This window comes from Neovison vison, chromosome 4 (assembly GCF_020171115.1).
Source record: "Neovison vison isolate M4711 chromosome 4, ASM_NN_V1, whole genome shotgun sequence".
In the NCBI taxonomy this organism is placed as follows: domain Eukaryota; kingdom Metazoa; phylum Chordata; class Mammalia; order Carnivora; family Mustelidae; genus Neogale; species Neogale vison.
This window is the reverse complement of record NC_058094.1, coordinates 129,140,480-129,154,748: the sequence shown is the minus strand read 5'-3', so window position 1 is coordinate 129,154,748 and position 14,269 is coordinate 129,140,480. Positions and strand designations below refer to the sequence as shown.

At 53.0% G+C, this 14,269-nt stretch overlaps 1 protein-coding gene across 1 annotated transcript in view; it reads left to right on the top strand.

Moving 5' to 3' along the window:
- EGFR (epidermal growth factor receptor) overlaps positions 1–14,269 on the top strand; it is a 200,354-nt gene that overhangs the window by 174,526 nt on the left and 11,559 nt on the right. Inside the window, exons 20-21 of the mRNA XM_044245680.1 lie at positions 3,942–4,127; positions 13,521–13,676. Of these exons, the coding sequence (XP_044101615.1) occupies positions 3,942–4,127; positions 13,521–13,676 (342 nt within the window). The remainder of the gene's footprint in view (positions 1–3,941; positions 4,128–13,520; positions 13,677–14,269) is intronic.

Here is a 14,269-nt window from a genome sequence, read left to right as displayed (position 1 = left end):
CTTGACTTACACGGGTGTGACTGGGGTACACATTGCTGGCATCCTTCACTGCCTGTAAATCCAGTAAAAAGAAAAAGCAAAGGAAGAAGTGTCTCCCTGCTGTGAGAACTCTTATGATCTCCTCTCTTGTACTTCTCATATATTTGACCGCTGTGAGAACTGCTTCTTCTCTCCCTCCATTATTTTATTCCCGCCTTCATTCTGGTTTCACATCACAGCTGTTGCAGTTCCTGGGTGACAGGCTGGACGCCTTGTCATTTGCTTTTCCTGAAGCTCGGTGTGCCCAGAACTCAGGAGTCCCATCAGTGCAGCATGATGCCTGGGGGCCATGGGGAGCCCCTGAAGGAAAGGAGGGGCAGGGAGAGTCTGCTACATTTAGGAAGCAAAAGCCAGTGAGTCCAAGGCCAGTTTCTTTTTTTTTTTTTTTTTAATTTAAATGCAATTAGCCCACGTAGATGTAGTGTTCAAGAATTCATCCATTGTGTATAACACCTAGTGCCCAGCACGTCACATCCAAGGCCGGTTTCAGCAGTGAGCCAAGGAGCAGGTGAATTCTGAGACCGGACAGCCCATCAGGCTGCGTGCGTCCATTGAGATGCTCACACTCCCTTGTAAATGGTTCTGCACCCCAAATACTTGATACTCTGATTCCTGTGCTGGGATCAGGCCCTGAGGTCCGGCATGCCCATTGGGCAGCCTCTAGTTTAAGCCGCGGCCTGAGGCTTAGCTAATTGGTACAATTTCAAAAATGTAGGGATCCTTTCTCTTCATTCCAAAGGCTAAGCATATGCCTCTCCTGAAGGAGTGGAAAATCTAGAGGAGTCCTTTCCCCCCCATTCTCAACCTAAAGTAGTTCACAGAGGAGGGAGACCAGCAAGAAGGCAGGCACTGAAGATCATCTTGGCAACGGGGACAAAGTCATAGACTTTCAAGGTCACAGAGCCTCTGAGCCATGTGACTGAGACATCGGCCTTGGGGTCTCTGAACAGGGGCTCCTGGCCGGAGCCCCCAGGTCAGAGATTGTTGTAGAATACCAAGCATTCTTGCTACGGGCCACAGTACACCTTTGAGATTCCAAGATAAACAGCTAAGAACAAAGCTCACTTTAACTTCTGCAGCGCACCAAACAGGACATACGACGGAACAGCGTCTCCATTGTCCTTGGGGGTGGGGCGGAAGTGATGACCTCGTTCTGCGGCTCTATCAGATTTTAAGAGGATGGGGATCTGGCCCAGCTCCAGGCTCTGTGTGGCCCAACACCCACGCCCGGTGCTCTATTCCCCGATGCCCAGGTCCAGGTCAGCTCCTCACAGCCCCGCAACAGATGGGCTGTTCAAACTTGCTCTGGTTTGCAGATTTTTCTCTCCTCCAAAATGAATACAATATGTGTCCAAATCCCAACCAGATCTTGAGAAAATAGGAGCGGCCAGAGGATTTCTTTGGTGTTATGGTTGTACGGTTTCCCAGACTTGGGGGAGAGACGTGATTTGTGCTTTTCTGGCAATCGCATGGCCTATTAATTTTTCCATAGACTTTCCAGTTTAAATTTAGGGCAGGCAGTGGAAAAAGAATGCAAACGTTTGTGGATGTGCTGTGTGTGTAGGGAGGTCCCGAGCTCTCTGGTAGCCTGGTCAGTGGAGCACTGAGCAGGGCACCACGGGAGGCCACAGGACCCGTGGGGTGACGAGGGGGCTTGCAGAGGGTGTCGCCCTTGTGGGGAGACCCATCTGGGGCCCCAGATCTGACACAGAGTGTCTCTGGTTAGCCATTCACGTCACTGGGCCTCATTTCCCTTGTCAGGGCCTCAGAAGAAATGCACGTATGGGGCTTTCCATACTTTTTATAAGCACGTAGGGCTTTCCTACTTTTTATCAACAGCCCTGATGTTTGCAGGTCTTTCAGAATCACATGTCTGCTCTCTGATTTTGTGATATGATGTTTACAGTACAGAAGAAGAAAGGCGGGCCCAGCTTGCAAGGGGAGGGCCGAACCACTTAGGAAACTTCCAGACAGTGAACATTAAAAGCTACGGGAACTTCTGTTGCTGTTAATGGAAGTGTGTCGTCTCTGGCTTGCTTTAAATTTCTGGCTTTGTGTGACTGCAGCGTAGTCCAGACCTGACATTTTGGAGGCCCTTCTGTGCCTAAGTGTTCGGTACCTCTGCAAAGACAAAAGAGGAAAGACGTGGGGCCGAGGTACTCACTTGACTTGCCCAGGCAGCAGGAACATGTGGGGGATACTGAGGCAGTAAATAGCAGTGTTTGCCTGCAAAAGAGAGTGCCAAAAAGCACTGAGGAAATGCTGGGAGCTGAGAATGCAGTCCTTCCAGCAAGGAGCTCAGTGGGGAGGGAGGACATTTTACAAAATCACACAAGTATTTAAGTGCAGATTATGGCAAGAGCTCCAAACCCCTCAGAACCCCCTGGAGGTTTTGTTCAAACTGAGGGCGGGCTGGGCTCCACCTCCTTGCCTCTCACACCGTAGGCCTGGGTGGGGCCCAAGAATTTGCATCTTGAGCAAGTTCCCGGCCAAGGAAAAAATGACAAGATGCCAGGAGAGGTTAAGACCTGGGAATCAGGAAGGCCCCTTGGAGGAGGAGGCGGAGGAGGAGGAGGAGGAGTCATCAGACCAGGAAAGTGGAGGTGGAAGGGCATTCCAGGCAAAGGCCCTCTTATGGGTAAGGGCCTGAAGGAGGTTTGAGAGAGCTAGGAGGGGTGGGAAGGGGGTGGTTTCTGGAGGAGGGTCAGCTGTGCTAGGCATGGGGCTGCCCAGGAACTATGAGGCCGGAGGAGGGCTTAAGGCAAGAAACAAGGTGTGGTCTGGCTTGTGTTTAGGAATCCATGTCTGTGCCTCCACCCCTAGCCCCACTCTGTCTTCTCGGTCACCCCAGTGCTCTCATCCCAGCCACTCCACGTCCCCAAGTCCACACCCCACCCACGGCAGTCTGGAAATACAGAGGAACCTCAGGAACCTCAGAGCTCCCTCTTACTGGCCATGTGGTCCCTTTCACAACTGAATTCAAGGTCACCACCTTTTGTGTTTGAAAGGGAGAATTTATGTGAGGAAAGCGAGGCTTCCCTAATTCTCGGTCTGATGGAAGAGAGGAGGGCCCTTGCTGCGTGCACACTTGCCCTTCCTCTGCCCAAGACTAGGAGGAGGGTTCACATAAAGCCCACAGGCATGGATCTGGGTCCACAAAGGCTCCTGCTTTGGCAGCCAGTCAAATGAGTGGGGTGCTTCGCAGAGCAGCGTGGTTTCCCATCTCGAGACTGAGGCAGAGGGCAACACAGACCACCTCTGTCCGGAAATGAATCCTGAGCTGCCGGCAGAGCCTGGGACTCCTGTTAAGTGCTGCCCTCTGTCCAGTTCAAAGCCTGAAACAGGCCCACTGGAGGGGCGTCTCCAGCCCTGGTGGGAAGCGAAGTCTGGCTCCAATGACCCCAGCCGGCCTGGAGCTTTCCTGCAGCCCTACCTCTGCGTGTGTATTTCAGTGCAGTGGGAAAGTCGAGCCTTAGGGACCCAAATGTGGATTTGTGCAGGTGCTGACTTCTGAAACTGCAGCACATTTATTTAGCCTTGGGACAGAGGCCTCGCCAATGCAGGCACCAGCCGCACTCATACCCAGAGACATCAGGTCCCATTTTCGTTCAATATTTTGCCGCTAGGGCACGCAGCCTGGGTCTCTCTGTCCAGGCGAGTCCTAGCATCGCGCTCAGAGGGTGTGCCGTGCCACAAAATGACAGTCCCGGCGTAAATGTCCATTGCACTGAATGTTTCATGGGACACCCTGTCCTCCCCCGGTACAATTTTGGAACTCAAAATCATGCTTGCGCTTTGCTTTTTTTAAAATGTTTTTAAACCTGGAAAGGGGTCTGCCTTCCTCTCCCTTCAGCCACGGTGCGGAGCCCTTCTAACATTCTGCTCTCCGCTCCTCCCCGCAGGAAGCCTACGTGATGGCCAGTGTGGACAATCCGCATGTCTGCCGCCTCCTGGGCATCTGCCTCACCTCCACGGTCCAGCTGATCACACAGCTCATGCCCTTTGGCTGCCTCCTGGACTACGTCCGCGAGCACAAGGACAACATCGGCTCCCAGTACCTGCTCAACTGGTGTGTGCAGATTGCAAAGGTAAGTCGAGGGGGGCTCTGCCCAGAGCAGTGTGTGCAGAGCAGGCGCCCAGCTCTGAGAGTAGAGCAGAAATTCCCACTAATAGCAAGTGCAGCAGCCTCAGCCGGCTGCCCCCCGCCCCCCCCCCCACCACCGCCCCCCATTCCCCTGGGATGCTACGCTCGTGAGTGAGAGCTGTGAAGAAAAGCAGCAGCGGGCGGAATCGAGACATCCCGAAAATCAACAGGTTCCCCATCCTGGGATAACTCAATCCTGAGTATGTGTTGTGTCAGTGTCGCACACACCACAGGCATTTTGTTTGGGACCCCGTCACATGAATTGTGTTTTGCATCCAATCAGGTCCTGACCCGCTGCATGGGGGAAATCTAATTATTCGGCTCCATTTACACACCATTCGCTTTATTAGGTGCTTGGTGTGGTGCGAGGCTAGTGTTACTTCCCGGGTGTTCTTTGTGTTGAATGTTAGGGTGATTTATAGTAGGGGGAGCTGTGGCTTCTGCCCCATCAGGACTTGCTATCAAGGCAAGTGAGGAGACTTGGGCTGGGCTGGGCAGCCCGAGGACAGGGGGCTATGCAGGCAGGGCAGGTGCTGGGTGTGAGATCTGCTGTGCAGGTTGGAGGAGCACTAGCAGGGGAACAGATGTGTCTGCTGTGCTGGGATTCCTCCCCTGCCACTCCCTGTCCCTGTTAATAGCCTCGTTCTAGAGCGAGGGACGGCTGAGAACGAGCCTGTGGACCAGGGACCCCACCTGCGTGCTAAGGACACGTGCTGGGTACTTCGCCATTCCCAAGGCCTCCCAAGGAGCTCTTACTTTAATCTCCAACTTCTCCCTCTTGATCCCAGCGCTGCACCCGTTACTTGCAACCCAAATGCTACATTCTCGCTTTTCTCCTGCCACTCTTTTACCCAGTCGAATAAAGGGGACTGGTGGGCGGGGCCCTTTCTGAGCGTGTCTCTCATGGCCCCTTGGTTCGCTTCACCGTGGAGCAGGGTGTGGAGGGGTGAGCCAAGGTCCCAGAGTCAGAAAGCCCGACTTCCACCAGGCCTTGTCTGGGTCCGGACTGCCCGTCCCTCCCCTGGTCATAGTGCTAGTCGGTTTATTCGGGCGCCGTCTGGTGTAGATTTCTCCGCTGTAGCCCCTGGAGGCTCCTGGCCCCTGGTCCGACCACCACCAGTCCCGTGTTCTCATCCTTCTCACAGCCATCACCGGGTCACAGGGTGGAGGACGTATTTATCCGTAGTAGGCAGGGGTCCTGGAAGAGGGTGTGCACTTCGGTGCTGTGACTTCATGAGAAATGTTCATTATTTCTGTGTGTGACTAGATTAGGCTCCTAAGGCTGCCACGAATTACCACAGATTCGTAGTGGCTGACCACAACAGAGAGGTATCCACTCACGGTTCTGGAGGCCAGTCCAAAGTCAAGGTGGGGCTGGGCCTGGCCCCTCCGAAGGCTCGGCTCCGGGTCCTCCCATGCTCACGGTCTTCACACAGCTATTCCCTGTGTCTGAGTCTAAATCGCGTTTTCCTTTCTCTTAAAAGACACCAGTCATCCCTAAGTGCAGGATGCTTTCTTTTCTTTTTTTAAACATATATATGTATATATACACACATACATATACACATATATATATTGTTAAATATTTTATTTATTTGACAGAGAGAGAGAGAGAGAGAGAGACATCACAAGGCGTCATAGAGGCAGGCAGAGGGAGAGGGGGAAGCAGGCTCCCCGCTGAGCAGAAAGCCCAGCTCGGGCCTCGATCCCAGGACCTTGGGATCATGACCTGAGCTGAAGGCAGAGACTTAACCCACTGAGCCTCCCAGGCATCCTATAGGGTGGTGCATCCATCCAGGACCTTTGCCTGATGCCATCTGCAACACCCTGCGTCCAAACAAGGTCACTTTCTGAGGTTTCTGGTCAACCAGGCACTTAAGGCCCTATTCAGTGCAGGACAGTGGCGGATCTGGAGGAGGTGATGGTCAGCTCTACACAGGTTTTACCGAATACAGCATTACTTCTGACGATCTACTCATACACGGATGCCTGAGCCCAGAAGTCCTTCCTTAGCTTTCTTCCCTGATTATCTATGGCAAGAAACAGAGGGTATGCCCCCGCCCATGCAGACAATGTTACTTTGCTTTGTTTGCTTTTTTTTTTTTTTTTTAAGACTTTTTATTTATTTGAGTGCAAGAGAGAGCAGGGTGAGCAAGAACACAAGTGAGAGGGAGAAGCAAGCACCCTGCTCAGTCCCTCCCGATGTAGGGACTTGATCCCAGGACCTCAGGATCATGACCCCAGCCAAATGCTGACATTTAAACCAACTGAGCCACCCAGGTGCCCCCTGCTTTTCTTTTTATCACAAATTGCTACCTGGGAAGATCTGGCTTATTTACTGGCCCACTTGAATTTGTGCCCACCTACCGCAGCTGGACGGTGAGCTCTGTAAGAAGGGTGTCCTGGGGGCACCTGGGTGGCTCAGTGGGTTAAAGCCTCTGCCTTTGGCTCAGGTCATGAGCTCAGGGTCCTGGGATCGAGCCCCACATCGGGCTCTCTATTCAGCAGGGAGCCTGCTTCCCAACTCTCTCTCTGCCTGCCTCTCTGCCGATGTGATCTCTCTCTGTCAAATAAATAAATAAAATCTTTAAAAAGAAAAAAAAAGGGGGGGGGGTTTCCTGGCCCGTCCCTACAGTGGGCCAGGCTTCCAGGGCTCCGCATACCTGCGGCCAGCTTCTGCCTGATTCCAAGGTCCGGTTGCCCAGAGGGTGCCGGCAGGGTGAGCTAGCACTTCTTCTCTCATTATGTCATGTCAGTCCATAGCTCCACGAAGGTGACACTACTTGGGGTACATAGCCTCAGCGAGTTCTGTTCAGCACGGACCTGTGCTTACGATTCCAGGGGACGACAGAGTCCATTCTCACTCCTGGCATTTTCAAAGTGAAGTTTATTGACCTATAAATGAACTGCCTTGATTCACAAAGGCATGGACTCTCCTGTGACATTTTCTAAATGTTGACGGAGAGCTGGCCACTGTTAGGCAAGCTTGTTGCCCTGCCTGATCTGCTTAAGAGGACACATTCTAGCACCTGGACAAAAGGGAAAGCAAAGCCAAGTGAGTAGGCTAGGGAGGAAGTCCGGATGGGACGGAGAGCAGAAGAGAGCCACGGCCTCATCGAACGTGCTGGAAACAGATTCCGTTCTCTGGCCGCAGGAGCTCGTGGAGACACCCCCTGTTCCCCTGGCAGAAAGATCGTTGCTTCCTGAGCTCCTGGCTCACGGGGCCCTGAGCGGCCCCCACGTGCTGGGACTTGGTTGCTTCAGAAGGCATATCCACTCTTTTCTGGCTACATAAGCCCGCCAGTAAGCCCCCAACGATATCAGATGGCGCCATAATGTCATAAAATGTTCTAATCTGGAAGATCCTATCGCCTTATCATCCTGTCGCTTGGAAAACGCTGCTGTTGTGCGAGTTTCTTCCCCTTAGAGCATCCGCCACAGTGCATGTTACTACGAAGCTCTCTGGATGGATTAATCTGGCATTTCCCAAACCTCCGGGACAAAAGAGCTTGCTTATCACCTAACCCAGATTAAGATCTCACAGAATTGGGGGTTTTGGGTAATTGCCTGAAGTTGAGGATCCTCGAGAGCAGGCCCTGGAGAGGTTTGGGGAGAGAGAGGCTCTCAGACACGCTGTGTGGCCTCATCCTCTGACCACAACTGTACAGGCACCAAACTGTGTTTAAGTTGATCTACACGATACAGTTTGAATAGAACAAACTTATAAAGTTGGTTCAAAGGATTTGTTTTTTTTAAGCATGCGGGATTACTTAGTTTGGTCTAGGTTCATTTGAAAAAGCCTCAGGTGTTTTCACTGGCCTCGCATTTGTCAGAACGGTCAGGGCATGGGAGCAGTTAAAAGGGGAGGAGATGGGGCGGGCTGAGCTGTTTGTAGGTTATCATGTCTGAGTCGGGGGCAAGAAGGGGATCATTGTTCCCGGGTGTAGCCAGAACGGTCCAGGCCACCTGTCTTCCGTTCTGGATGCCCTGTCGTGAAACCCATGTCGACGCTCTGTACTGTGGTCCTAAGAGACAAGCAGGGGTGTGAGAAAAGGAGAATCATGCCCGAAAAGGAACTCGAAAAGGGGCTACAGTCTGTTAGTCCAACCAGGCTGTGGCGGCAAGGACACACTCACCTCTGTGCACAACGTCCTGCTCCCATGTGGGCTCTGGCCTTCTCCACTCAGGCTCGCTCCTTCTAGGCTGTAGGTCAGGACTCATCAAGGGGAGGGTCGAGGTGCAGCCCAAGGGAGGGCACTGATTAAGGAAGTCAGGAAGGAGGACTCCACTGGAGCTGATTCCCCCGGAAGCACACGGCTCCATAAACTTCAGCCAACAAGGCAGATCAGGACAGAGCCCAGCATCATCCTGTTACCAGACATTTCCCTAATTTGGATTATTTTTTTAATTTATTCTTAAATGGTCCGCTAAAGATTACAGGTGAATATAATCAGCCTAAATGATCACTTTGCAGTGTGTCATTAAAAAGCCAGAAGTTATCATTATGTTCCAGTATCAGAGCACCTGGGTGGCTCAGATGGTGAAACGTCTGCCTCTGGCTCAGGTCTTGATCTCCAGGTCCTGGGATCAAGCCCCAGGTCGGGCTCCCAGCTCAGCGGGGAGTCTGCTTCTCCTTTTCCCTCTTTCCCACTACCTGTGCTCTCTCTTCCTCTCTCTCTCTCTCTCTCTCTCCCCAAAAAAAAAAAAAAAAAAAAAAAAAAGGTATTAAAATACCAGCTTTTATAAATATTTCACTTATTAATTCCTTGGGCATTTATCTGCCAGTGTTAGGAATCAGGTGGTGTAGATAAATAAATAAAACAAAATTTCTTTTCTCCCCAACTTACACACCAGAGAGGGAAAGAGATCCGTACAGAGCTAGCAGTGCTGTAGGGAATGGGTGGTCAGAGCAGTAGAGCTGGGAGCGTGCAGGACCACACTGGCACAGGCTGCCCTGAAAGGCACAGGGCAGGGCTGGGGTGGGCGGGGACCAGCTAGGGGAGCTCAGTCTGTCAGCCGGGCCCCAGGTCCTGGGGGGATAGCGGGGCGAGGGCTGGGGGAGGAGGAGGTGGGCAGGCAAGCCAGCCTGTCTCTTAGCCTCCAGAGTTCTGTGCTGGAGACGTGCGGAAGATGCACACACTGGGACTGGACGTTCCCCGGCGGTGAGAACGCACAGGGGCTCCGTGGCTGAGAGATGTCAAGGGCTGCTGCAGAGAGGAACGGGCGCCAGTGCCAAGCCGGGGACGACAAGCCGACACCCTGAGGGGCCCTTCGTGCCCGCATAAGAAGACAGCTTCATCTCACAAGCAAAGGCTTCTCAGGAGTTGAGGCAGGATTAGACTCCGGGAAACTGTAAGCTACGCAGACTATTACAGTGACCTAACTCAGGCTCACAGCACATGCGTAGAGAAAAGAGGAGGGACTTGGCATCTACGAGGAAACCGTGACAACTCTAGCCCCGACGGAGGACTCTCACCGGGCACCATCCTGTGTTCTGCATGGCTTAACTTAACCGTCGGATTAGGCCACTTTACATGCAGGGAAACTGAGGCACGGGGCTGTCTAAGTAGCTTGCCAAGGTCTTGAGCTAGTACATAGCAACATCAGGACTGGACCCCACGCAGCCAGGCTCCCAAGTCCGTGCTCTCGCACTTGCCGGCATGACTCAGGGCAGAAACCGTGGGCCAGTGAGCCTGGCTGTCCCCCTGTCCCTGCCACAGTACAATGTTGGTCCCATATGATCTTCGTCTGGGGTGGGAAATTCTGACCCTTTTCTACCTCTTCTGAGGGCAGGGGCCCAGGGGTGGGCGAGACATATTGTTGATGGAACTCGGCCAAAACCATCTGCCAGCCTCTCCACTTCCTGCTGTGTCCCATTTCTGTCCTCACGAAGTCTGCGCTTCCCCAGCTTCTCCCCGTGGCAGTTTATGAAACACAACAGAGACGGATCCCATTCCAGCTTCTCCCTCTGGACTCCCCCCAAGAGTTGTGGGATGCTGCAGCCCTCCGGAAAAGTCTGTAAATGTCCAACCCAACCACCCCCAGGCCTTCCTTCAGCTGTAGGTGTCAGTGCCAGAAAAATCTTGAAATCCATGTGAGCCATACCCCTGGGCTTCTCCTTGGTGCTTTGAGATTCCAGCCGGGCTCTTCACATCCCCTTCTAACCTTGGTATTTCAGAATTCATCCTAGACGTCCCGTAGTAATTAATGCAAATAAATTCGTTGATTTCAACTAAAGTGAGGACATCGGGAGAGGAATCAGGAAGGAGCCTCCCCAGCGCCCCCACCAGGCCCCCTGCGGATGCTGCTTCCTGTTTAAAAGGGCTCTTATCAGGGCTCTTATCTATGCTGACTGGTTAAAATATAACTTCTCTGGGCACGGAGATGGCCTTTTAAACCCCCTCATCTCCGTGGTCTGGGACAGAGACTGATGAATAGAGTTTTATCTGAGTTCAGTCGAGCCTCATCTGGCCGCCTGGGATCTCTGATGTAGACCCCTCTGACTGATTGGCTGGGGGGCTCCGGAAGGCCTAAAGGGCTCTTTCCCAAGCCCTCCCTGAAGATGGATATTCTCCGGAAACAGCACGATTTAGTAAAGCTGTTCTGGTCCTTTGCAGACCCAAGGGGGGGTGCAGGGGGGCGGGGGCTCAGGTCAGTTTATTAGGTTTGCACAACAACGTGTACTTACTCTGCGGCATGGGGCCAAGGGGCTGGGTGGCTGTGTTCTTTGTTTATTTGGAGTTTCTTTGACATCTCAAGCAGCCTCTGGGCCTGCAGGCAAGTTCCACTTGAAGGCCCCAGCAGGAAACTAGGACCGAGTCCCAGCAGTGGTCTTGGGGACCCAGCACACTTGGTCCGACAGGCCTCTGGACCCGCTGGGGTGGCTCTCGGGGTGGTCCTGGTGGCAACAGCACTCCAGCCCCAGAGCAGGCTTCTTGGAAGATGGGTTGGAAACACCCACACATTGTCAGTGCTCCAAACTGTCAGCTGCTATTATCCCTCATTGATTCTATCGTTCGTTCATTTTGCAGCAACCTTGGTGAATAGGTGGCCAGACTGTGGGGCATTCAAAGAGGCAGAATGAGAAGTTTGAGATGGTAGCGAAAGGAAGCTGGTGGTTCCCTTTGAAGTACCCCCTGTCCACCCTGGGTGACTCGGAGGAACTCAGAAAACACGTATCTGAAATAAAGCGAGAGGGACAGGGCAAGATTGGACTGGCTGCTTGCTGTGTGTCCAGCACTGACATATGATCATTCTGACACGGCCGTGACACGCCTACACAGATCTAGCCCTGAGGAGGTCTTCGGGAAGTGTCTGCAGAAGCAGTGCCAGCGACACTGGGTGAAAGGAACAAGAGAAACCCGGGCGAGAGAGAGGAGGAAGGACAGAGAGAGCAAGTGAGCTAATACAGGCAGCAGTGCACATGTTCTCGAACCAGGAAAGAGGCCAAGCCCAATTAACCCTTTCTGAATGGGGCAGAGCACACCATATGTAATAGAGAGAGGCCTTGCTTTTTTGTAAGAGCAGGGTCCCAGAACCAAAGGAGAAATGGAATCTGATTGAATGGGGCACCCAGTGACAGCGTCGTGGGGAGAGGTGACACGGAGTAGTAAGTCAGTCCTCTGTGTGGAGTTTTCTCAGCTTCTGCTCCTTCCCTCTTGCTCCCCACATGCCATTCCTAAATAATAATCCCTAATTTGGAAGTGCTGTGCCAGAGAGAACCTGCTGGTTTCCTCCTGAGTAGACATGAGCCCCGTTAACCTTAATTTGCTGCATCTGAGGAATCTTAGGAGGGGAGCACTTAAATCCAACAGCATCTTAAACATTCAGAACTTTCTAGATCATACGAGGGAGAAGGGAGACATGGGAATTAATCATCTTTTTCCAAAGAAAGAAAAATGAGAGTCCTCAAAAATGACCCCCAAAGGCTAATTCCTGGTCGCATCTTCCTAAGATCCTAGTTTCCTAGGAGGACTCGTTCTGCTCTAGAAAGAAAAAAAATTTTAATTTCACCTCACGAAGAATTTTCACATACTATCAATTGCCAAAGGAAGCAGAGAATTTGCCAGGAAACTGGGTACTCCATCCCTAGCAACGGGTTCTCCCCGCTGTTGCCCTCCCAAGGAGAGTCCACCGCAGCTTCGAGAAAGTTAGAGACTAAAGCCGTGTGGGTGAAGCCCGTTCATTTGCACTGCATGCACTTCAGTAAGCTTTTCTGGGCTGTCTTTGCTGGAGAGCTGGTGAGTGTTAGCCATAAGGGAGGTTGGAAACGGGGTCCACGCCCCTGGTCAGAGAAAGCGAGCCACATTCGTGAGTAATAGCAGAGAATGTGGCACAAACATAAGATATCTGCAGGGCTTACGGCATCTCCCGCCTGCCAGGCTGGCCCTGCACGGGGCGGGCGCTGCCAAGCTCATGTCAGCGGTTGGAGCTTCGTAGGGTCCCAGGGAGCTTGGCTGAACGAGGCAGGCACGGAGCAAGGAGGAGTCGAGGCTGGAAGCGACCCCCGCCTGCCAGCCCAAAGAGCTTATGACGGCCACCAAGAAGGCTGTGGGCAAGGACTGGACTTGAGAGGGAATAATTCTGGGAATTCACATGTCAGTCTTTCTCTCAGCTGTGATTCTGATCAGGACAGGGTTAGGGTTGGCGGTGGGGGGAGGAGGGGGGGGAAGTGCCACCTGTCAAAGCTAATTCAACGTCCATGTGATTTCAATTTAAAAAACAAGGAAATAACACTGGAAAAAAAGTCATCCATTGGTAGCAAATCACAGCGGGTAGTGTGGGAGAGCATGAGGGGTGCAAGGCTTCCCGCCTTGAGAAGCCCAGCTGTGCCCAGCCTGGGGAGCGGCTTTACCTTCCCTGCTTTCTAGGTCAGCTGTGTGTAGGGAGCGCGACCCCAGGCAGCGGCATGGTTGCCAAGTTCCAGGCAAGCTCCCAGCCAGGTCTCAGCCCAACAGCAGAGCTCTTGCTCCATCACTACCCTCCAATACTTGGTTCATCTGGGTTTAAAACGAGTTACTGGCTGGAGGAAAGTTAGCAAGTCAGCAGCTCATGATATCCTCCTTAATTTGTCTTTGCATCTACTCAGTTAGTAGTTACTAGTGTTTGCAAGGTGCAAGGGACTGTGTCCATCAGGCGAAGCACAGAGACGGGGACAGACACAGCCCCCGGTTCGGAAAGCTCCGAGTCTGGGGGGAACAGGACGTCAGAGCCCTGTGCACGGGCGCCCGCTTTCTGCAGAGCAGAACCGCGCCATCCGTGCTGGAACCCCGCTCTGTGCTCCCCAGGGCAGTCTGCTAAGCCATGCGTTCCCTCACTGCATGGTCCCGTGTTGCAGGGCATGAACTACCTGGAGGACCGGCGCTTGGTGCACCGCGACCTGGCAGCCAGAAATGTCCTGGTGAAGACACCACAGCACGTCAAGATCACAGATTTTGGGCTGGCCAAGCTGCTTGGTGCCGAGGAGAAAGAATACCATGCGGAAGGAGGCAAGGTAAAACGCTGCTTGTAGATCAGCGAGCATTCACTCGCCAGCAGACTGACCGATGGAGGGGACGTTCTCAGAACGTTCTGGGTGAGGTCACAGCAGCAGCCATGGACACCTGAGTCTAGCCAGGGTCCTCTTCTGGAAGTACAGACCAGAGGGGCTGCTCTAAGAGCAGGACTTGCAGGGAAAGTGAAAACAGATGTTTCTATCATATCCAGAGGCCAAAGCCAATAAACACGAGCTCGGCTCTGTCTTTGGGTGACCATTAGCCAAGGTTGAGTCTCCGTGCCCATCCCTTCAGGAGAGCAGTTGGGAAATATCACAGCTCATTTGGTGGCATGCAGCTACTGAGAACATCTCAGAAATACGGAAAACTCCCCATGCCGTTCCTAGAGCTGCGAAGGCTCCCTGCGGAGCCTCCCTAGACTCTCTCCTCCCAGACAGGCTTGGTGGTCCTCCAGGGGACTCTCTCCCAGCATGGGGGGAGGTGCAAGTCCCCATGCTAAGCCCTCCAGTAGCTCTGAATCAGCTGTACCCCTCTTAAGTTTCACTCTGACCTGGATGGCTCCAAGCAGCTGGTCTCTGCAAACACCCATAAC